Below are 25,528 nucleotides of genomic sequence, written 5' to 3'. Positions count from 1 at the left end.
CTATTGAAACTACCTCAGAGAAACATCATTATATGTTTCCACTCTAGTTTGTCAAATCAATATTGGCCATTTAGACATGACTTCTTTTTATTCGTTGAAGTTGGCAGGCTGGTAATTGACATGCCCCAGTTGTTGTCAATAAGGCGTTTCATCCACTAACCATATTTTAGACATTTAGAGATCATCCCTACAGAAAAACAAATGTTTCTTAAAGGGAAAACATCTTCCTGTTTTGAGGGTGTCGATTTTATGATATATTTGTTGACCTTATGACCGCAGTGTGTGGTTTTTAAAATAGATCTGTTGAATGGAGTGAAAAAAGCAGGTGCATTGTCAAACTTATGCACACTGTTTTATAGGCTGTATTTTATGTGAATACATTATGATAACCCCTTAAAATGTGTCTTCGTAAAACAAAAACAACACAAGTTTGATTGCAATCAGTGTTACCGTCTTTATTGTCATAAAGATAATTCAAGTCAAGACGTTAAACAATCACATTTGCAGGATACTAATAAATAGAACTCCAATATATCAAGGCTTGTAAACAAACGTCCTCTTCCTATGTGTCCCTACATCTGGTTCATAGGAGCAAATCATTCTTTGAAAGGTATTTAACCTGCTCTTCAACCCACCCTTCACTGTGGCCCCTCTGTACTTCACCGCCCACCCAACCTCCAATGTCTTTGGAGTGACCACAAATACAAAAAAGCTTTTGGCAGTCACTGGGTCTTGTCAGTAGAGGAGCATCAAGCACAGACTTGCACGCTGCAGGACGGATCTATTACTTTGAGAACATTAGGAGAAGGCACAGTGTGAGCAGACTGAAAGGGAACAGAGCTGAGAGCACTGAGGACTGAGAGCAGGTAGGTGGCCCTCAACACGAAGCCAGGCTGTATGAGAACATGTTGTGAGAGGAGAGGAGAAAAGGATTACAGTAAGTCTATTTCTTGTAAGTCATCCCCTGCGATAACTTCAGGATCAATACAAAGTGTGCCGTCACTGAAGACATCAGCATTTTGTGAGCAGGTGCACAGACAGGTGCAGTAAAAAAACAATATTCTACATGCAAGTGTGTAATGTATACATGCTGCTATTTTCCTCTTTGAACGTGCTGTGCTTAAAGAGCCATAAAGCGACTCAATGTACACAATTTTATGTGCTCTCTCATTCCAGTCGCTCAAATTACCGAGTATGTTACCAGGATAATAATTTTGATATTCTTTGTACAGGATTTAGTTACACAGAGGACACAGATATTTAGTGTTGGGGCATGAAATCATTTTAGTGAGGCATGCAGGCTTCTCAGTTTAAATTTCACAGTTTTAAATCTGGGAAGCTGGATGTTAGCAGTGAGGTCAAAGCTGTGAGGTTGTTGGCTGATGGCTAACTTTAGATGAAGGAATCTATATCGATATGTAGCCTGAGATTTAGCAAGCTGCGTGAAGGGTGTGGGTTGTATTTTGGCAGAAAATAGGATTTTCACATTAAAAAGACATACACACGACTGTGGTTGCTACTGTTTGCACTCTACTAGTGCTCTCTGTTGTGTCTCAAGCACATGCAGAATTGTAATGCGCACTTATCTTCAATGCAGTATTGTAGATCTAAAAGGACACAATTAATTTAAATATAAAGGGAATACACTCACAGTCACACTGATCAAAACATGCTGCCACACAAAACATTTCTAACATGTGTTTGAACAACATGTATGTATTAACTTGTCAGACCTGTTACAGCACTCGAACAAATTAGCAAATCCTATGGGATGTTCAAATGGCACCATTAGCGCTCATTTGACACCAAAAGGCCCTGTGAGTTACACAGACGAAGACACTTTCTGTCTCCTGCACTCTGCTGCACTCAGTGACGTGTGAACAAACGCAGAAGGGACATTTGAGAAGCTGCAGATGCCATTACAAGAGTACATGGTCGGTGGAGCAGTCACAGTATCATTGGGACATGTCACGTACCACTGAGACATTAGCCGTAATTTGTTTGTCTGCAGCAGCTTCTCAAGTGTCTTTATTTCTATTTATTTACTTTACAATCTTCAAAATAACCATGCTGGCATCTTCTCACTGTATTCCATGTCCTTAGCTTGACAAGAGGTCAACTTTTGTAATGTCAAGGGATGTTCTACACATGCAAAGATGATATTACAGGCACACATAACAGGGATTGACCATGCAACAAGGTGTTGGCGACGAATCAAGCAGAATTAGTTATAAGACAAAGTGTAAAATAGTATGGGAGCAAATACTTACCACACAGATCTTTTTTAATTAGATCCTAACATCATATCAGGAAAATGTCTATTATCACATTATAATCTCCTTTATAATTAGTGATATTTAAACATGATATCAACAGCAAAGAGAAATGTTGACAGAGGGTGAGGCTAGATTTATTTATTTCTGCTACAGTAGTCCAACATTTCAAACAGTCTGTGTCTAATTTTAAGCCTGGCGACTTGTTATATTGCCTGCAGTGACAGCCGCCCTGCCTTCATACTGGTAAGATGTAACAATGTTATGAAGCATGGCTCCTATTTTATATATTTTTTAAAGGAACAAAAGTGTTTACTGTAATTTAGCCCTGCAGCACAAATGTTAAAAATCCCAAAGATGAGGATTTTTAAAAGAAGCTCAGGATCTGTTGCCAGTCCACAATGTCCCCTTTGCCTGGAGTCAGGTTTCATTCAACCAGATGAGAGCCTCAGACAAACTTTAAACTATAAATGCAATAAGCTAAGATGGCAGAACTATTCCAGGGAAGATGAGTGGGTTTGCTTTTAATGCAAGGGGCCTCCTGCCAAATGTCTCCTGTTGCAGGCTGTTTTGCTTTTACCATATGTGTTGTGCGGTTCATTTTCAAGATCTACCAACAGCCAATAACTCAGCTGGAGCCCAGAACCTTCTGAACATATGCACAACTAAAAATAAATCGCTTACTTTCCAAGACAGCCGGTTTTATGTTTAGTGGGAAGTCAGGACAAAGTCAATATTTTTTATTTGAAGGATACATTTAACGACTCAGTTTTAAAAAACAAAAGTCACAAGTTTAACAAGATAAGATTATATTGAATGTTTGGACAATGATACAATCACAAAGTCTTTAAAATAGAATTTGGCTTAATTAAGTTGCATCTATATGAACTCACAACAAGCAACTACAATATGATTTAAAAGTCATTATTGACATTATTTGGCTCTTCCTAATATTTAAATTAAAAAAGATTATACTTGAAAATCCTGTGTTCACTATAAAGTGCCACACATCTCATTTAAAACAGTTAAGAGTTCATAAATAGTGGCGTATCTTAAATATATTGGTGTTTCTCCCAATGCATCAATGCATTGGATAAGGACATGTATATGTTGATCCAGATTGATAGATACAGCCCTATTGTTGAGTCAAACTTTGGTGCAGGTCAAAACCAAAGGTTATACTTAAAAAAAGTCATACTCTTTGTCCAAAGAGACATTTCATCCAAGCTTTATACTATTTTCTATTTGTTTAAAGCCCCTGAAAATCAGTTTTCTCAGATTTTATGAGCAGTTGATCCTTGAGTTTTTGATTGTCAAGAACAGGTAAGAGAAAAGAGAAAAGTTTTCAGGGGCTTCAAAGGTTTAGAGGAGTTGGAGAAGTGCACATGCTGTTGGAAATATGTAAAACTCTTTGGTAAATCAGACAGCAGTCCACAAAAGGTTTGTACCTATTACAGTACACAGACGTGACATGTCATTTAATGAATCATGCAATCAAAATCGGCAAGGTTTTTTGTGAACGTGAGCTGTGCACAATAGCAAGCATTAACCAAAATCCTAATCACAGATAAATCAAGAACCAGTATTATCACATTAGATGATCCAAACAAATACAAAAGGCCAAAGTTATTCACACTGTGCACTAAAATCAGATCTTGACTCACCTCCTCATGTCAACATTTCCTGAAAATCTTCGTTCAGCTGCAAGACAAAAATGACAATAATATTTAATGCTTAAATGTAACGACACCTACTTTATTCCAATGTCCAATGAGAAGGTTTAGACATCTGAACTTGAGTCATTATGTCAAATGTTACAAGAACAACAAATAGTAATGACATACAAAGTGATGCAAGCAACCATAACAGATGATACGTGACTCATTTAATGTCACATGAGTCAGCTGTGATCATCATAAGTGACACATGCGTCTGGTGTTTTTTCCATATTAAACTATTTTGGAATCTTAAAGAAATATACTGGGAAAAGAATGCAGGAGGTGACAAATTACCACTCAGAATCAGTGCTAAAGCTTTGTCTTCTTAAAGAAATGATGTAATATATGAGGTAACATAGTTCAGTGATCAAAAGAAGGGAGAGTTGTTTGTATGGTGGTGTCTCCATGCTGCATATTTGAGCATTTCCTAAACCTGGAAAGGGGTTAACTAAAACATGGCTTTTAATGTTAATAAGTACAAATATTTGTCAGTCTTACAATAAATCAACTAATATTCATCAGCAGGAGGCTATAGCAGTGGTAGCGTGTCAGTACTTAAAAGCTAACCCTAACTCTGCACCCAGATTATTTAGGGCTTCAACAAATTCCGACTTAATTAACACATGGCTCCAAAGGATTCCTGAGATCGGCATTCGTCCCAGAATGATGTCAACAGTGAACAACTGTATACAACACTGGCTGCTGCCTCTTACTGACTGCTGGGAGTAACTGCAGTGAGCTTTAGGGAGTACACTAGGAGCTGTTCAGAGAAGAAGATGTTCCACTATATGATTTAAATAAACCTACATGGACCTTTGAGAGGATTTATTTCAAAAGTAAATGCATCTGAAAGTACAAAAATCACAAAGACTAAAACATTTCAGGGGGAATGTCAGTCAATATCACTGATTTGCTTTGTTAGCTATACATGTATGCAGTGCTAATATTTCCTCTTCCTGTGTTTTTAGCTGCAGACCCTTCTGAATCAGCAGAGCTCGAAAGCAACGACAAGATGTGGAAGAGGTCAAAGGTGACCGATCAAACTGCCGCTGGGCAGGCGGGTAAGTGCAGGGTGATGGATGTTCTCCATGGTTACGTCAGTCTAGTGTTTGTTTTGCAGCTGTCTCCACCTGGATTTCCTCTTAACACGAGGAATGATGATGAACAGGATCATCTTGACGTCAAAATGCGATTTGTAAAAAAAACAAAGGGTCACGAGACACTGCGTTCAAGAAAAAAACCTGCAAGACAAGAAAACACCTGGGAAATTCACAGGTCAAAGGTCGGGGTCTTCAAAATGTGTTTGAAGATGTGGAACACTGAAGACATCTGGAAACTGCTGTAAAGAGTTGAGGGCTGACAATTTATTCTGAGAGAAAATGAAGATAAGCATCTCTGTTTTTTCTTTCGTCAAAGTGGAAGCTTTCTAAGTATTGTTCATGTTTTTTCTTAAGATTTGTAACGACGACACAACTGCCACTTTTCACGTCTCTTTATTAAGGATGTGATACCGAAGATGTCTGTCAGTTAAATCAACTCAAGCTCCACAGATTCCAGCAGTGAGACACGAGTAAGCTATCATCACAGAACAAGAGCAACAAAAAAATGTCATCACGACAAAAACAAGACAAGACAAAAAGAAATCCAAGCACAATACGAATAATAAAACTGATTCTAACAAGGACTATCATCAACAGTCCTGGTTTGACAAAATGAAAGGTATTCTTAAAAGTGATTATTTCTCTCAAGCACTGCACAGGAATCATCCTGTGTGAGGAATGCGAGCTTCAAATTGAGTCTAATAAACAGCTGCACAGCACAGCTTTGTATATGCTGCTGTAACAACTTACTGCTAACACCCTGTTTACTTTGTCTATAACTAACCATTGTGTGTTGTGCGATGTGTCCCTGAAAATGTCTTTTTCCTAAAGTGTCTGTGTTTGTGCTGCCCATCCCCGGGTTACGCTGTATAATGTGGTGTTTTATGTTTACTGTGTAATAATCCTGTCAAAGTTCCAACTGCCATGGTGCTTTTGTCAGGATTTACATTTACCTGTCCCTCTTCTGTTGTCACAACGCGTGTTTAGTCGACCGTTCAGAGGAATTTCGACCAGAAGACAAAGGTATGCGAGCAAAAACAAATCGAATCACACAAACGACTCACCTCCGTAAGTGCATGACTCCACGTTGGGTGAGTTGCATGTATGATGTGGTCTTCATCACCCCCGAAAGGTGTCATCCGAAATGGATGATTCAACTTTCAGTGTCACAACGGAAGCACTTCATTGTGACAATTTAAACATCACCCATCTGAATACTAAAGCTGTTGCTAGAGGGCACGGCCGTTGATTTCTATGTGTCTTCTTGATCTTGTAATTGAAAGGAAAATGCCAATTTTAAATGTGCGCATGCTGACAAAATTCTGTTCGATATGTTTCGTTGAGTGTCATTAAGTAAACCTACAGGGACAAAGTGGCATAATGTCCTCTCTCCTGAAGTCTAACTAAACGTGTTAGTTATAATAACCTTCAAATACATATTTAAGGTTAAACATAATGAACTTGCCAATTTAGATCAATATTGACCAACTGCAAAGAACAAGCCTTTGGTATCAGTAAAAATACTATAGGTGAAACATTTGAGACATTTCATACAAAGAACACCGAGGCAACCTGAGTCGAACCTTTCAAGTCACCCTTTCTGTATTCCCTTGAGATTTTCGGCCTTTTCATGCCTAACCCTCATGCTCTCCTTGGCTTCAGTGTGACGAACAGAACTATCGCAGACACAGAAATGCAATTTCTATAACCCAAAGGGTTCAAAGCATGTGCTGTCAAGTCAACTCAGAACATCGAGGTCTCGAAGGTAATCAACTGAAACGACACCTGTTACCTCCAGGAGCCCTAAAGCATCACCCAACTTTCAGTTTCTTGTGATTCCTTGCATTACTTTGAGACTTACTCTAAGTCTAAGGGAAGTTGGGGAAACACAAGTACACAATGTATGGGGCATCAAATTATAACGGCGCTATTCGTTTGTTTACATGGCTGTGAAATATAATAGGAAAGCTCTTAGTTAACGTCTATAAAAATAAATGTTAGAGCAGTTAATCTTATTCCTATGGGATAATTACAAGAGTTCATCATTATTTACTGAACTTCAGCAACAAGTTAGATGAAAAAATGCAAAGTCCTAACAGCCAACAATGGAGCTACAGCTGCACTGATCAGAATAAACACAACATCGCACAACCACAGTGGAAACATGTAGGCGAGTCAGCTGCTTAGCAAAATCTTTAAGCTAAATTACATGAAAAACTAATAATAAAAGTTAAAAGTGGAAAGTTTTTGCGTGCACATTAGTTAATATTCTGAGTAAAACTACCAAGGATTTGTGGTCCACATCGTTCAGGAATCAGTTAGTGAGGCATTTTATAGCTACATGTACTGTACTGTATAAAAATGATTGTGCAGTAAACTAATATATTAATGAATTAATTTTAAAGTTAGGGGGATACTTTAAAAAAACGTTCTCTACTGCTTTCATTCAGTAGTTGCAAGATTCGCAAAAAACGCTAAATTGCAAACATGGCTTGATAAACAAATTCCTATAGTGTTTATGATGCACCCTCATGACTTCTGGTTATCCATTAATAAAACAAGGGCATACATATATCCAGTGCCAAAGCTAAATAATAAAATAAAAAAACTTTGGGGAAAATGAATAAATACAAAAGTAAAGCAAGGCTATTAAAATGTCTTGCAGTCTTGCAGAAAGATGATAAGAGCAGTTCAGTTATTTTCCAGCCACCAGCAATTCAGACAAGGACAGAATATAAAAACATTTTTAGCTTTAGGTCTTCGTGCATGCGCATCCATTCGACAGCTATCAAAATGTCAAGGGTCTGGTGCTGTCTGTGGATGTAAATCTAATCAACTATATCAACAAATATATATAAGTAAAAATAAATGTATATATAGATATATTCACAACATCTCATCATGGACAAAGTATAACTGATGAAAATGTGTTATCTTTATGAATGTTCGCATACTTAATTCATGCCAATCATACTCCATAAATAACTTTTGATGACCCATGAAATCAATGCCTGGCTTAGAATGCAGCTTAACCCTCCTGTTGTCTTCGGGTCTAATCTGACCGATTTACTACTTTCATCAATCATAACTTTTTTGTTTTACATTCGATTACATTAAGGCTTTATGATATCCTTCACAGTAGACATTTGAACATATACAATTGCTGATCACCACTTTCATTGAATTTTGCATGATTTAGTCAACTTTGTAACACCCATGGTGAAAAGGAATTAGTAACCATCCGGATCAGATAAAACACACACACACACACACACACACTCTAGATGTGTCCGCCCCCCCTTATGTGCCCAATCCCCCCATGTGAATCACACCTGGCACTCACAAACACACACACACACACGCAGAACAATTTGACCCATTTCCCGCTCTTATGTGCCCATCCCCCCACATGGATCACACCTGGCACACGCAATACATGTTCAGTGTCTATTCTTTGTATATTTACTGCAGTTTTTCATGTATACCAGTAGTCTGATACAATATGTACAGTTTGAAAGGGTGTTAAATGACATTTGGTGATGATTAATGGTTTTTGTGTTAATGTAATAGCAGTTTAAACAGGGCCGGTCAAATTTGACCGCGAACACCAAAGTAAGGGGGGAAAACGAAGACAATAGGAGGGTTAAGTTGCTGTTCTACATTAATAGGCTGATCCATTTTTACATACAAACACATTGCTTTTAATGATGTCTGCATCATCCTTCGATTTCATTTCTGATACAGAAGATACTGTTCTGCAGCTCATGCCCCAAGCGCTTACCCCCAATGCAACTAAGACTGTTCATTTCTCCATCTTTAAACGACATACTCTATAGTTTATACTCTGCCTATTACAGGTCTTTCATTCCAGGAGAAAATAAATAAAAATCCCTGGACCAGCTGAACCCCTGTGATCAGCGTTCAGTGATGACGCCTTCGAGACTTCTATGGGTTAGTCCATATTGGTTCCCTCAGGTGTTCTGGCACTTAAACCTGGTTCAATGCCTAACTCTAGAGTTTTCAATGGATATTCTGTACAAGTGAGCTTATATGAAATAATCATATGTACTCCATGGACCTCTAGAGACAGCAAAAGGGTTGACCTTGTTCCCCAACAAAGAATAATATGAGTTTGGTAATCATAACATATACATAGGGGGATATATTTATTACAGATGTCAACCCTTCATGACTTTAAACAACACATTTCTTTCAATTTCATCTTTTGTTGTTGACATAAATGATTAAAAGAATAATCCTATACAAACAAACATCTCAATGTTACCAGGAAAGTGAATATTTATTATTATCAATTCAACCTCCTGCAAGGCAACTCTATATGAAATTGTGACATGTCCACTTCTCTGAGGTGGCCATGTTCTTCTTGAGGCTTAAAACAATTATTCAAATCTTTGTTAATTATTTTTATTCAGCATTATCCAAAGGCTATAAAGTCTAAATTAATCCACAAAGAAATTAAAGTCAAATATAAAATCTCCCATAATAAAACTAACATTAACACAAAGGTTTCCCTCACTTTTTCAACATGACATAAACAAGTATGTCTATGGCAAGGGTATGTTTTAATATGAAAATATGTAACACTCATCAATAATGTCAAGAGTCCCATGAGAAGGGAAAGACCAAAGAACGTTATGATTAAAAAAGCCGTCTTTTACAAAGTTGATTAAACAATGAAGTTTTGCATAAGTAAAACATATTCCCTTCAGTCTTAAGTCGTTTAAATCACTTGGCATTTTTATCTTAATTTTTAGCTAAATTTGAACACGATACAACTATGAAAAACGTTGGCATATTTAAGGTAGCAGAGAGGGTTATGCCAGTTTATTTACTTGGTTTATTCATAAATGCTTGACTGTCTGGTAATATTTCAAAAGTAGAGGCTGATGTAAATAATCACAAAACTACTGGATATATTTATTTAGTTTTTTTTAGCAATATAAGTCTTAAGAGATTTTATTAATTAGTGTGGCATTTTTATATTTAAACATGATGATTTGTTCAGATAAATGAATGTTTGTGTGAAGTTTACACTAAACCACTTTTTGTTTGTCCATGTCTAAATCTGAACACATTCTTAGTGAGCCTTTCTTATCAAATGCATTTTTTCTTCACACATACTGTACTTTTTCAAGTAAAAAAATGTATACATAGGTTAAATGTTCATGCTTTGTCTTATATTGTATAGACTATACTTAATAACTTGTTTCTTTTTTTAATAAGCTTATCTAATTATTTCTATGTTTTCGATCAGGCATTAAGAAGAAGTCGAAGGTGCCCGGTGTCATGATAACGCAGTTCCAGGAGGAACTTCCGGAGGGAATGACAACTCCAGATTTTACTCGCAAACCCATTGCTTTGACTATTCAAGAGAGTAAGTCCACAATAGTAGCCTTCACCCAAACCATTTAAATAAAATAGAATAAAAAGATACAGTTTTTATCTGAGCAGCTGAGCATATCCAGTCATAACAATTTGAAAGATGTAACAAAAGGTTAACAAAACAAAAAAAACATGTATTTGTAAAGTAAGTTGCAATTCAACAATGGGATTTTTTTAATTATTAAAGGGGCCCTGTTATGGTTTTTTGGGGGGATCCCTTTCCCCTATGTGTTGCATAGGTTTTTGTGCATGTAAAAGGAAATGATAATGTCACAGTCGAAGCACAAAATAATATGAAACAAAAAATGAGCATAATAGGGCCCCTTTAAACGGCCTCTTAACCAAATGTATCAAACGGGAAAAACTTAAATATAAAATGTGTTCAATTATTTGCATTTAACCATTTATCTTACATCTTTGCTAAAAATGTACCTATGAATGATTTGTCTCTAATAGAGAAATCTTTATTTTATCTAATTCCAGGTAAGGTTGCAATCTTTAAAGCCATAATAGTGGGCACCCCAACACCTACTGTAACATGGAGCAGAGCCAACAAGGAAATCGTTTTCCACCCTGACTTGTGTGTGCAAAAGTACGATGAGACAACTCGAGAGCATACACTCGAGGTAATCTTCAAGAAACCCTAAAGGCATGGATTCATTATGTTGGCGATAAACAAAATGTACCCATTGTCGGCCACAACAGGAAGCGTTGTTACATTTCTGTTGCAGACAATGAATAAACATCAACAGTAAACTGTGTTAAAAGAGAGAAACGCTCTCTTATAATCTGATATTGTGATAATTTACCTCATACTGAGAAAATAATTGAATCTCCAATTTCAAACACAGAGCATGTGTGTTAATAAGCCCAAAAAGCATGCCCATTTGTACAAAGTTGATTGTAAAACGCAGCCAAACAGGAAACACATGCATGAATTTGTCCATCGTCTGTCATTCAATAGTAGGGAATAGGATAAATAATCAACCCAATATGTTAAGTGACTTAAGTGTTTTAAGACTTAAACTACTTTCAGTGATAATGAAGGTGCCATAATCTCAGTGTTATCCTTTCATTAGTTTCCTAAGGTCGCTTCAGAGGATGCGGACACCTACAAGTGTTTTGCAAACAACGAACATGGAAGGGCTGTCTGCACTGTTCAACTGAATATCATTTCTGGTATGATCCTTAATATTCTTTAATCCTTTTAAGTTGCAATATACATACTCTTGATAAGTTGGCAGATCTAAAATATTTTTTTATTTACAGTTGGATTCTCTAAGACCAAGGAACTCCAAAAGAAAGAAGGTGAAGGTGAGGTTTCAAATACAGAACATTCAAAGATTTCTTTTCTGAAGAGGATTGCAATTATTTTCCCCGAAGGCAGTTATAGTTCGTTGGCTTTAAGGTCAAGGCTTTCCATTATAGGGCCAATTCACCATAGAAAAGAGAGCTTATATACACTTTCCCTGCCCCTGTCAGACACATAATGCGCACAGTAGGAGACATAATGAACGATTAAATACATTAAAAAACAATTTATCACAGACACTTTTTAGGGAACTGGGCATCCAGCTGAGTTACAAAGATAAATAGAAGTTAATGGCTTTCATCTAAGCCATCAATATTTGGAATGAAGCAGCAGAATGGTTTTTCTGTGCTATAACCTAGCCCATGTATTTTCAAAGCGACATGACATTGTATTCATTAATTCAAATTATTGGGAAAGATTTTCCTGTCAGGGTAGTGAAAACGTAAAGATCGCAAACAGAATCATGTTGAGCAGTATAAGTCCAACACAACGCTCTTTAAGAATAGGGTGTCAGGGCAAATCTAACAAACGATAGAGGATAGAGTAACTGGGGATGTACATTTACTGACTTGGATTCTTGCAAAAAGAGCAGTAGAGTTTTACAATTACAAAAAAAGCCAAACACATTTTGGCAGATTTAAGGTGGAAGAGAGGGAATTGTCACTGAGATACACAAAGCTGGTTGGTTAGTGACATTTGTATTAATTAGCTTTTTGCCCATACTACCTTTGGGGACCCCAAAGTTCAGGTCAGTGATCAGAGTCTTGACTTAGCAATGGTAAGAAAATGGCTACTGTATATGATTGATGATTCAGATAATTATATAAGGCATGATTTTATGTCGGCTTAAAGAAATACTCAGTACAGTTCCAATAAGATAAGATCAGACATTCTGACCTATTAGTCATTAAGCTGAAAATACTTTCTTTTGTTTTTAAAAGAAAAACATTCATATCTAGCTTTAATCAAACTATTCTATGTGCATTACATTGTTATGGAAGTTACAGTAAATACACATTGCTTGTTTTAAATACTTGTGTAAAAGACAAAGCATGACAAATATATTTTGTGAAAGTCTAATCTTCTTTGTTGTGGTTACAGAGGCAACGGATTTCAGGAAAAAGCTTAAAAAACGGTGAGTGAAACTCTTCTTGTATTATCTTTATGATGGTATTTTCTTTATGTGGGGGATTCCTTCTCATTGACAGAATGAGAGTATTTATTTCAGTGAAAACATGGTTTGCGCGGCTTGATGACATTTCTGCCTCTACAGTAATGACGATGGAACACGTGAGCATAAGCAGATGGAGCCAGAGGAGAAGGTCTGGGAAATTCTCATGAGCGCAGAGAAGAAAGACTACGAGCGCATCTGCAATGAGTACGGTATCACAGACTTCCGCCGCATGTTGAAGAAACTCACTGAGATGAAGAAGGAGAGAGAGGAGGAGATTGCTGAGGTATGGGCTCCTTTTAAATCTTCTTTAGTTCAATCGTAGGAATGTCCAAAAAAACATCTATCCTTGTTATTTGTTGTTTCTGTATCATTTGTTACATTTAGTTCACTCTTCTATCTTACAACGTCTGTGCAGACTCATTACATTTTGTTCACTCTTTCTACTGTAGTTTGTTTCACACATCAGTACCCTGAAACCTATTGAAGTCAAAGATGACGACTGTGCAACAATTGAGTTGGAACTGGACCTCAAGGATCCTTGTAGCAAAATCTTCCTGTACAAGGTGGCGTTAACTACTACCTCCAGCACCATCTTGCTACATGTTATTATCTATTATCAATATGGTTACATGCCTATTAATTCTGCAGGATGGCGTCATGATCCCATTCACCAAAGAAGACAGTGAGGCCCTGAAGCATAGCTTGAAAAGAATTGGCAAGAAATATGTATTCACAATTAAGGATCTAGGCTCAGGAGACGCCGGACTCTACTCAGTGGATGTTGGGGGTTGCAATGTATTCTCAACTGAATTTAAAGGTATGTCTTCAATCAAGTTATTCAAATCAGATTAGTCATAGGTAAACTCAGTCCATGGATTACTACTGTTGCTGTCTACATCTTTTCTTTCACTATAATAAAAGTACACATTGAGATATTGTATGAGAGTCACCAGTGACCCTGTGTGGATGGGATAGATTGCTGAAATAAGTCCTTGCGCCCTTATTCTATTTTGTGTATTTTGTTATCCTGCAGTGCCTGAAGTCGACTTTGCTGTCAAAATCAAAGAGGTCAAGGCAGAAGAGCGAGAGGACGCCATCTTTCAATGTGTCCTCACTGCACCTTTGAATGAGATCAAATGGTACGGCAGAAGCGCTCAGCTGACACATAGTGAGAAATTTGAAATCACTGTATCCGAAGATAAGCTCATCCACAAGTTGATCGTGCGAGACTGTTTGCAATTGGACGGAGGCATCTATGCTGCTGTGGCAGGAATCAAATCCTGCAATGCCTTTCTTGTAGTTGAAGGTGAGAAAATGATTATCTTCTTACATTTTGATCCTGCTCCTTTTATGAGTCGGAAATCTAGTTTGGAACATCTGGAGGATACCACAGACACTAAATAATTGTTCAATTCTAATTTCATTGTGCAGCTAAAAAAATATTTAAAAAATCATATTGTCTTTTATAGCGGACAAGGATCCTGCAAACAAGGGCAAGAAAGGAACTCGCAAGACTACCATGGCTGGAGACAATAATGATGAAGATCTGATCAAAATAGCTAAGGAACAGCAGGAAAAATACCAGAAGGAAATGAAAGAAAAAATGGAATTGGCCAAGATAGCCCAAGCTGAGAGAGAAGTTGCAGATGCAGCCTTCAAAGTCGAGGCTGACGAAGCCACAAAGGCAGCAACTGAAAGAAAAGCTGCAGCTAGGGCCGTAGCCAAGGCAAAAAAGGCAAAGGAAATGGCTTCAAGGAGAGCTGGTGGTGCAGGGGTTGCTGGAGCCGCTAGTGGGGCGGGGGGTGCAAGAGCTGCTGGTGGTGCTGGAGGTGTTGGGGCTGATGGGACTGATGGGGGCCAAGGTGCAGGTGGTGACGGTCAAGGAGGAGATGGAACTGGAACCACAGGTGGCGCTGGAGGTGGCGCTGGAGGTGAGGGCGCTGGAGAAGATTTTGACGATGAAGATCACTACGATTCACTTGAATATTCTGATGAAGAAATGGAGGAAGACGGAGAAAGAGTGGAGGGAGGAGTCGGCGGAGGAGCGGGAGGAGGAGAGGGCTGTAAAGCGGGACATGGAGCAGGAGGTGGAGAGGGAGGAGAGGGAGGAGAAGGAGGAGAAGGAGGAGAAGGAGCAGAAGGAAAACAAGGTGGAAAAGGAAGACGCAAGAAACGCGTGAGAGATGGTCCACTCGTTGCAGATACAGAGATAGGTAAGCAGATCATTCATATTATATTCATTGAGAAACTTAATGATAAAGAATTGCTTTGGAAATGTGCCCGAAAAATGTAGCTAAACATTTTAATGCAATGCATCTTTTTAGAAAAAACAAATATATCTTTAAAATTGTCAATAATAATATAATATAAATAGTAGCAGCAGTAGAACGTATTTGTATTTTGTTGATGGTTTTCTTTTACTGTAGAAAAATATTAATTCTAAAGTTCATATTTAATCAATATCTTAAAAAATAAAAATAATCATAATTATATATTATTGTTATGGAAACTTTCTAACTAAGATTTCAAAATAAAAGGACCAGATGATGTCCATGCAGAGTGAATGCCAGTATGTATATCACATTATACATATTGACTTAATGAGTCAACTCATCATTAGGTCAACATTAATATAATGATAATATATATGACTTTCGGAATAAAGCTGCAAATTATTATCACTATTAGGAGATAGTAATGATGAGGAAACAACAGATCAACAAGGTGAAACATCTGGGAAAAAAGGAAAACGTCCCAGAAAGAAAAATGTGGATGTTGAAGCAGAAGCTGTCGTTGGTAAGAGACGTCAAAGCTGCATGCTGCTGTAGACAACTTACCTACTGCTGCTAAAGTCATTTGGAAATCAAAATGACTTTGATATCACAACCCAAGGAAATTCTAAACCTTTTCTTACTGTGATGCAACTGCTTTAACATTTGATGTACTGTATATGATACCTATATACACTATTGCCGATCTTACAATTAGCTGGAAAATCTACATGGCCTGGGTGAATTTCGAACAACTCTTTAAAAAAAAAAAAAACTTGTTGAGCCTAAGGGAGTTTATTTATTTAGTTAGTAAAATAATTAAGCCTGGGACCAGAGGCTTTTGTATTCTTAAAAAGAAATGCTGTTCCACATAAAAAATATACTGCAGTTTAATTATTATGTGAGCCAGACATTTTTAATACTCACATGGTTTACAGTCCATAAACAATTAAAACCATTGGCTTTAAGTTTTATTAACTATCAGCTTAATTTAGAAAACAAACATTTGTTTATCAAACAAAAAGCTATATGTCTATATCGTCATATGTGTGTCTTTGTGCTTCTCCTGAGAAACAGATAATAGAATAGCATGTAGATGCTACGCTAAAATCTGCATTCTCTTCAATCCAAGCCTTTTTTCTGAAGTCTAAAAATATTTCTATATTTGTTATTTGTGTATTTAGTGTGTGCTTTTATGTTTGTAGATGCTTTCTGTTGTCATAAATACTTTGTTTAATTAATGTGCAAGATGTTAGAGGGTAAAAAATGGAAACGGTGAATTAACGTGATATACATTATTTAGTTTAGACCGCTTCAAATCAGCACTGGGATAACCCCTTGTGCTTAAATATGTTATAGTTTTATGTTATAAGGGCTAAACATTCAGCAAAAAGGTTTCCAGTAGGCCCTTGTGTTAATACACCCTTAGGGAGCCAATATTAGATATCACCTTTTCCATTGCCCTCTTCTCTTGTATTAGAGTTAATGTTGATATTGTTTTTATGCTCCATGTTGACATTTGTATTGGTAACTCTTTTCATTAATGGTATTTGTAAGGCAAATCCAACAGCAAATGAGAATCAATGGATTGATGGTAATTACGATGATATCCCCTAAACTGAAAAAGACACTAACACAGAAGCCAGTGGTGCCAGGGGTGATAATGGCACCAGGCCAACGCAAGGCATTGATGAATCTGCTGAAAATGGTGAGGGGGCAGACGGCGGTGAGTCTGCAGCAGCTGGCAGGCGATCAGGCCGTACGCGGCAAGGCCCATTGATCGTGGAGACAGTTAGTGGTAAGATTACTGGCGCTGCATTAACCGCTGCATGGGAAGCACTGTCTGAAAAAAGTCATTTGCTGAGCAGATGACTTTTCCAGTGGTTTGACGGTTAACGCCAAAAGTGTGCTCCCACTCCCACTCAGTGAAATGCTACTTTTGATCTCTAAATGCTTAAAATGCCTTTTAGAATGATCAGATTTCAGTAAGAGTGGATTTAACCTTAGTGTTTTCAAGAAATGCTAATCGCTTTTTTTATGGACTAATGGTTTTTGTCTATTGCACTTAATATGTCGAAGGAATCAAAACACTCTATAGTCTTATGTTGTGTCTAGAAAAGAATAGCATTGGTTATATTATTTCATTTAAATAACGTATAGGTAGGATAGCAGCAGACAAAAAACAACAGTGTCCACCGTTTTCTCTTTTGTTTTGTTTTCATGCTATATGTGTTTGGTGTGTCAATTAAGCGATGTTTAACTGCACCTGTGCTCTGTGTTAACATTTGCTTGCTATTTTAAATGCTGATTCAGGATGAGTCAGTGCATTGAGGTTAATTATTTGAATGATCAAACACAGAACTCATTATGTCCTTTTGAGACAACTGCAGCACTTGTGTGTGGCCACACTCATATGTGAAGACAGAAGAGAACCCTGCATTTGGAGGATGACCATGCTCTAAAAGTGATTTCTGCACATTGAAGACTGAATTCAGAGCAACCAGACGAAATGCTAATTTCTTTGACTGAACAAGAAAATGTCTGCCTTGAGTGAGATTTTTATTTTTCATATTTAAGTATTTCTTTCAAGAGTAACAAAGCGAACCGAGGTACATGAAAGCCTCAGTGATGCTATTCGTATGAGCTACAAATCTGCAAACTCTGAAGTTGAAGAAGTCCACCTGCAAGCAAAACTATCGAGCTACAAAAGAAGACATCTTTATCAAGTTTCAAACAATGACCAAATGTGCTCTTCTACATCCCTTACAAACTCCTCTTATTTAGTCTTTTCATAATTTAAAGGTATATTTGAACATGTATTTTAAATACGGCCCTGTACTAAGGCCTCAGCAGCAGCCCAGATTCACATCTGACCCACAATCCCCCCTTTCTCTCCTTTCCTGTCTTTATTTGGCATACTATCAATAAAGGCAAAACAAACTAAACAAATCTTAATAGAAAAGAAAATGTGTCATGTTTGACTATGTGGTAAGTATGTTCACACCCATACATGGATGCCTTTCAACACCTTGAAACTACAAAACAACAACGTGTTGGTCGTGTGCATTCACTAACTTACTGGTTGATGAATCCTCAGACCCAGGAGTTCACTTTCATGCGGGGCTTTCCGACTGCAAAGCCATTGTTGGAGAAGCAGCAGAGCTGGAGTGTAAAGTGAGCAGGGAAGACTGTGTGGGACTCTGGTACAAAGATGGAGATGAGGTATGCCCAGGGTCTAAATGTGTAGCAGATAGGCTTTGATATTATTACATTAATAAAGCCAAATACGAATTAAAAGTTATACATTTAATTCATATGTGTCATGTTACAGTTATGCATTTCATTTTGACAGATTCAATCGTCTGAGGGTATAACCATTACAAAAGACGGAACTTTCCACAGACTTAAAATCCACAAAGTCACAGAGGAATTTGCTGGGAAATATAAATTTGAAGCAGACGGACGGAAGACAGAGTCTTTAATTGTTGTTGAAGGTAAAAATATAAAAAAAATTATAGAAGTTACTAATTTGCTTGAAAGCGTTGCATTTCTCCTTAAAAATTACTTTAAAATGTTTTTCTCTAAAGTACAGAACTATAAAGCTTAACACTACTAATATGTCTGTCTATATTTTTTTACCCCTTTATAGACCCACCCAGATTCCCTGCCGAGGATCTGGAAGCATTCAAAACCCCTGTAACTGTGAAAAAAGGACATAGAGCAACCTTCAAACTACCCTATATCGGACGGGAACCTATAAAAATTCAGTGGTACCTTGAGGGTGAAGAGCTTGCAGAGGAAGGACATATTAAGATTGAGCACTCGGAGGGTTGCAGTAGTCTGATTCTAAACAAGCTGCAGCGCAAGGACAGTGGTGAAGTCAAGATAAAACTCAAAAATGAGTTTGGCACTGTTGAGGCCTTCAGCAAGCTTATTGTCCTGGGTATGTTGTATACATATGTTATGTATTTTCAATGTTCATTCACTGTAATTGGTCGACAAATTAACTCTCTAACACAGAATAAAATTCATCATTATGCTGTTTCCTGGCAGATAAACCCACTCCTCCAATGGGACCTCTGGATATTGTTGAAGCCTCCGCCTCTGTAATTGACTTCAAGTGGAGGGCCCCAAAAGACAGTGGTGGCTGTAAAATAGACAACTATATCCTTGAACGACAACAAATTGGCCGCAACACTTGGAAGAAGGTGGGTCCGATTGGTCCAGAGGGCGCATACCGGGACAGTGATGTAGACCACGGCAGGAAGTACTGCTATCGCATCAGAGTGGAGACTGAAATGGGCACCAGTGAGCTAATGGAAACTGAGGATATTCAAGCCGGAACAAAAGGTACACTTCGACAAACCACTAACTGAACAAATGTCAGTTTTTAGTAAAGGCCAGTCAGACTCATCATTTCACAGCAAAAATTAATTTAATCAATCAATCGATTTGCAATGTTCGGAGTCACTTGGGGGAGAAAGTAAATTTGTACAAATGTATTGAATCAAGTTTGGTGAACAATTGATCAAAAATAATTTTGATTAGAGTTGATGTTGAATAGAATGGTTTACTAGAGACTTTTTTAGATTTCCATTCTAGATTTGCCTGAGTATATATTGCTAAACAAAAGAGGACTCTTATAAGACAGTAGTCATTACTACACAATACATCTCTTGATTTAAACTATGTGAACTTATTGTCCTGTAAGCAACTGTTCAATACATACAATAATGTACAATGAGAACAAAATCCCAAAGGGGAATGCAAGAATATTGAGAAAACCAAATTAAGTCAAAAGGGGCATTGTTACCGCATAGCGATAGCATGTTAGGGCTTGCTAGCAGTTAGCAGTGATCTCCCCTGCTACTGTAGTTCATCAAATAGCTGTGAGTAGTCCTTAAATAACTAAGCATCACCCTTCTCATATTTAATTCATTCATTCATTCATTTCTGTGACACTTTCAGGTATGACGAGTCGTTGACGTCATGATCATTTCTCCTACAGTACGCAAACAATTGGTTGTTGCGTTTTTTATCTAAAAATGACTTTTAGATCTCTTTTGTGTATACAGCATACCCTGGTCCTCCATCTGCACCAAAGGTTGTATCTGCCTTCAAGGACTGCATCAATCTCTCTTTGGTTCCTCCATCCAACACTGGAGGAACCAGTATTCACGGATACAACCTTGAGAAACGCAAAAAGGGCAGCAACCTGTGGGGCCCAGTCGTCCCAGCTGAAGGGATTATCAAAGGTCATTCATACATCAGTTCTCTTTGATCATGTTGTGACAACACTACGTCTGCGTCTAATGACTTATTGGTGTTATGCCTTTACTGCATATGCATTTTTGACTTTTACAGGTAAGGGATATGGAGTTAAAGACGTGGTTGAGGGAATTGAGTATGAATTCCGCGCGGCAGCCATCAACGACTCTGGAGCGGGTGAATTCAGTGTACCATCTGAGTTTGTGTTTGCCAGAGATCCTAAAAGTAGGTGGACATTTAGAACTGTTATCACAGTCATTATTTCATCAACACTAAATACAGCCTACAAATTGCAGCACTGAATATGAATCATGTGTTACAGAGCCTCCTGGTAAAGCCATAGACTTTAAAGCGACAGATTCCACCTACACAACCCTGTCCCTGTCTTGGACTAAACCCAAGGACATTGAGGGGGTTGAAGATGAAGCCAAAGGATATTTTGTGGAGATCCGGCCTGCAGAATGCACAGAATGGGATCGCTGCAGTACAAATGCATTAACCATGACCTCCTATACAGTGAAAGGTTTGAAGTCAATGGCCATGTACTGGGTGAGACTCATTGCTACTAATGATGGAGGAGAGGGAGAGCCACAGGAGCTGGTTAATTACATCCTCGCTATGCCCCCTCCTGGTAAGAAAATCATTTCAAAGACACTCATGTCAAACTGTCATTTTCAAAGATTTAAATTACAGGGACTGATTCATTACTTTATATTAAAAGATGCAGTAGTTGTATAATAGTTGATGATTAAATATGTAGATGTTGGGAGGCAAAAAAAAAAAAAAAAAAAAAAAAAAAGATTTAAGTTCACCTGAACAGATTAAATGCTTCCCCACAAAACTATTTAGGATTTGCCTTTATTGGAGAATAGGAGCATTGTTTGAAAAATTAAGATAAACGCAATTATAAATTGTGTTTGTGGATGGACCCTATTGTGTTTAACACTGAGAGATCTAATTTGCTTCTTCAGTAATGCAACTGAAAACATGGTTTACAAATTCAGATATACTGTTGCAAAAAGATACCATGTCATTGTCTAACTACCAACATAGTGTGCACATGAACACTTTTATGAATACGTGCAGTTGGTTAGTCAGTATTGTTGAAATATGGTACTAGGGCTATAATTAGATTAGTAATAAATCCTATTCCAGGTCAATAGAAGAATAAAGATGATTTAAGCAGTATTGAATATTGTACTATAACTTAAAGAAAGATATATTTTTGTTCTGTTTTAGCGGTGGTTAGATACTGATTATATGTTTTTTCATGTTTGCCCTTTATCCTTAAAAACAATTGTCACCATAAAAATATATGCCAATTCATTAATGACCAACTTTTCCCTGCTTTTCATGTAGTGAGACCACGATTTACTGATGCCAAAATCCAGAGTTTCATGGTGGTGCGAGCAGGAAATTCTGCAAGATTCAACATTAACTTTGAGGTAATATAGGAAATAATGAATTGACTTATAAAGTAATCTATTCATGTCCTCTGAAAATGTTATTATACATATATATATATTTATATATTATTATTATTATTTGAAGGCCTCTCCTTGGCCTGAGGTCACCTGGCTGAAAGATGGAGCACCTGTTTGTAAAAAGGTGACCATCAGCAATGCAGAGGTAACATCCCAGCTTCTGATACCTTCTGCTGAGCGCTCAGATACTGGAATCTATACTATCATTATCAAGAACATTGTCGGACAAGAATCCTACAGCATTGAAATTAGAGTTACAGGTGAGTTTGGTTAACTACTTTTCATTTTAGCTCTATAAATAATTGCCTATACTGTGGATGAAACAAGCCTTTGTATTTGAACTGCAGATGAACCGAAGCCACCGGGTCCCGTGGAGACTGACGAGAACGTGCCTGGCACAGTGACCGTTTCATGGACTGCCTCTCCTGATGAGAAACGTGACGACAGGCTGCACTATATGGTGATGAAGCGCGACTCAAGTAAAAGAACATGGAATACCATTGCAGATCGCATCTTCAACAATAGATTCACAGTCTGCAACATCATGCCGGGCCGAGAATACCAGTTCAGAGTCTATGCAAAGAACGACATGGGCTCCTCCAATCCCATTGAATCACAGAAGTGGCTGATTTCTGCCAAAAAAGGTATGTATAAAAGCTCATCACTTTCTGGACCATCTAGAAATACACCAATATCTGCATATTTTACACGGGCTTAAGAAAATGCAGCACTTACATATTAACCATGTTTACTTTTAAAGGTTAGAAGCATTTTTATTGTGGTGTTTTTGTAATCCGATTAGAGGCCAGTTCACAAGTTGACATATTCAACAGTCCTTACATTTTTACATTTCTTCCTCCTTGTGTCAAGTTAACAGCAAAAAGTTTGTTGATATCCAGCCCATACATCTAGCTGATATGTTGGCCTTTAACTTGATTCGATCCGATCATCAAACAAAATGTTCTTTCTTTGAGATGCATTTTTTATAGCTATCCATAGAATTCGGATTCACAATACCATGTGGATGACATTTAGCACACCATAAAAAATATACGCATAGGAAAGTATATAAGGCCAGAAATGACTGTTCCTGTTACTTTATAATCCCACATGTTTTCTTTCTAGAAGTGAATAATTCTAATTTAAGTCAATGCACATCTACTTCCTTCCAGAAAAGTTCGTTGTGAACATGCCAGAAACCAAGACATGTGACCTACAGTGTGGGCCCAAGTTCCTTGTCCCACTGAAAATGCACAGTGCCCCTCAAGGCTATGAATGCTACATGAGCTGTGCTATAAAAGGGGATCCTACACCTCATGTGACATGGCTCCGCAACAGTATCAGTCTGAATACCAACACTAACTACTTAATCTCCAACACCTGCGGAGTCTGTTCTCTGCTCATATTGAGGGTTGGACCCAAAGACACCGGGGAGTACAAGATCGTTGCAGAAAACTCTTTGGGGAGGGCAGAGTGCTCCACTAAACTCACCGTCAGAGGTAATTTTAACTTTATTTTGAACATCCTGTCACTATGTTCTGTATGCAAGTGATGATCTTTGAAATCTGAAACAAATAACTTCCTTTGTCTCTTTTTCAGAATAAATGAACACACAGAAGACGGTAGAATTGCTTTAAACGCATACAGACACCAAGATGGTATTTATAATCAGCATACTACATCTTTAGATTAAGGCAAGCCTTTCACACGTAGAATGAATTGTAATTTAATATTGCTTGTGATTATATCATATAATTATTATATAATTATATCAACTATTTGACAAATTTGTATACATTCTGGCAAATGATTAAAGGTAAACTTACAATAAGGTGTTAGGCATAGGCATTTTGCTCAAATAAAAGCCAGAAACGTGTTTTGTTTGTTTTGATTTCAAATGTACAATCTCAATAAAGTGGGTGCTTGAAAAACTAGTGTGCAATCTGACATTTTAACGGAGGTAATATGCAAGTGGAACAGCAGAGGGAGTTCAATACAGAACACTACTTGACACTTATTTGACGTGATTTTTTTAAGTGGTTTGTCTAAAGCTGGTTGGATTTGTTATCTTTCCGTATTTGTGGTTTAAAATCCCCTGTAGTGCAACTGAAATGACAAAGAATACTGATAAATACGACGAGTATCTTACATTGAGTGTTATAGTCCGTTATACATATGCAATTATGTGGGATTAGTGTAAATAAATATTAAATAATGGTATTGTGAAGTGGAATTTTTTTATTATGCATGTTACTTTGAGAAAACTGTAAAAAATTAACAGAAAATAAATGGACGTGAAAAAAATGACGATTAAATAATGTATATATATATGATGATGAACCTTGGCACATTTGTGGCCATGGGCCTTGACATGGCAGTATCAAAATTCATACCACTTGTTCACCTCCATGAAACTTTATGTGAATAATTTATGTTCAGTCTTCTTGTATTACCTCTCTGGGCATATTTGTTTTGGAACGTCAGACATTCGTCCCAAGTTTAGAGTTACTGAAGAAGAGTCAACAGTTGCACCTGGGTTAAAACATGCCTGAACAGTGCAGGATGACACCTCTTGATTTCAAAGTGGGGTGTTCATTACCATTTTAAATATACTACTACGTAACTTTTTTGATGTTCTATTCCGGTCAAATCATCCATTAAAAATAGTTGAGGCTGATCGGTATTAGAATCGGTTCAGCCTGTTTTGTTTTTGTGCTTTTCGTCTGATGTGTCCGAAACAGTGTCAATTTAGGATAGACTTCTCCCCAAGACATTATGACCCACTAATTCTGATATTTCTAAACATTTTAAATAACATATCTGACATTTCTAACACAAACTAATGCAAGGAGCTATAACATTTAAATTGAATTGACACTTACCCGTTGGTTAATTGTTGTGATGAAGATCTGGCGGTCTACATGTGCAATCAGGCTGATGGAGAGGCAGCTCAACCCATGGCACTTCTATGTCACTTCTCATGAGACGTCCCTATTTAATAAGAGCAGCCAAAAGCCCCCTGCTGAAGTTTTGAGGGAGGGATTAGAAAGCTTCACCCCTGCATTTCCTCTAGGGCCCCCTTTTCAGGAACCTATAGCACTTTAGGGCCAACGTGCATAGGAGTAAACCTATACCCGGGGGCCACAGTGGGTTAGGTTGCTCTCAGTGTCTGTAGAAGACTTTATTGCCTACGAGCCCACACTCAAAAATCAGCTGGAAGGTGGCCGGCAACAGACGGCAGAGAACAGCAGTTCACTTGAAAACAGTAAGTACATTTACCAAGTACTGGAAAATGCCCTAATATCGTTGGATATTTCATGAAAATGTTGCTCTATACATTTGTTAATGTTGTACATTTGCCAATTTATGCTAATAAGTATATTTGATATGCTAATCGGACACTAGTATGCATATATCCGTATCATGAACCTTAACTATAATTGGTAATTAGATAACACTATTTAAAGGCAAAGCAAAATGTGTGTTGAATGCTGAAAGTATTTTAATTGACTTCAGTGATGCTAAA

At 37.5% G+C, this 25,528-nt stretch overlaps 1 protein-coding gene across 6 annotated transcripts; it reads left to right on the top strand.

Moving 5' to 3' along the window:
• The first annotated feature begins 670 nt into the window (after positions 1–670).
• LOC117489716 (immunoglobulin-like and fibronectin type III domain-containing protein 1) lies at positions 671–23,933 on the top strand. Of its 6 annotated transcripts, none has more exons than XM_034139233.1 (25): positions 671–866; positions 4,960–5,052; positions 10,367–10,486; positions 10,978–11,120; positions 11,574–11,673; positions 11,764–11,808; positions 12,908–12,941; positions 13,080–13,263; positions 13,430–13,543; positions 13,629–13,797; positions 14,014–14,286; positions 14,450–15,193; positions 15,669–15,776; positions 18,348–18,472; positions 18,603–18,744; positions 18,900–19,193; positions 19,304–19,600; positions 20,326–20,505; positions 20,615–20,743; positions 20,841–21,149; positions 21,878–21,963; positions 22,070–22,262; positions 22,350–22,646; positions 23,175–23,501; positions 23,602–23,933. In XM_034139233.1, the coding sequence occupies exons 2-25, from the start codon at positions 5,004–5,006 to the stop codon at positions 23,604–23,606; spliced, it is 4,467 nt and encodes a 1,488-aa protein (XP_033995124.1). In that variant the 5' UTR covers positions 671–866; positions 4,960–5,003; the 3' UTR covers positions 23,607–23,933. The 6 variants fall into 6 exon arrangements, with proteins under 6 accessions (XP_033995124.1, XP_033995128.1, XP_033995129.1 ...); XM_034139234.1 differs by lacking the exon at positions 671–866 and adding an exon at positions 888–1,041; XM_034139235.1 differs by lacking the exons at positions 671–866; positions 4,960–5,052 and adding exons at positions 5,896–6,159; positions 8,949–9,042.
• The last annotated feature ends 1,595 nt before the right edge of the window (positions 23,934–25,528 follow it).

Source organism: Trematomus bernacchii, unplaced genomic scaffold (genome assembly GCF_902827165.1).
Source record: "Trematomus bernacchii unplaced genomic scaffold, fTreBer1.1, whole genome shotgun sequence".
NCBI classification, from domain to species: Eukaryota; Metazoa; Chordata; class Actinopteri; order Perciformes; family Nototheniidae; genus Trematomus; species Trematomus bernacchii.
This window is presented reverse-complemented; position numbering and strand designations above follow the sequence as displayed.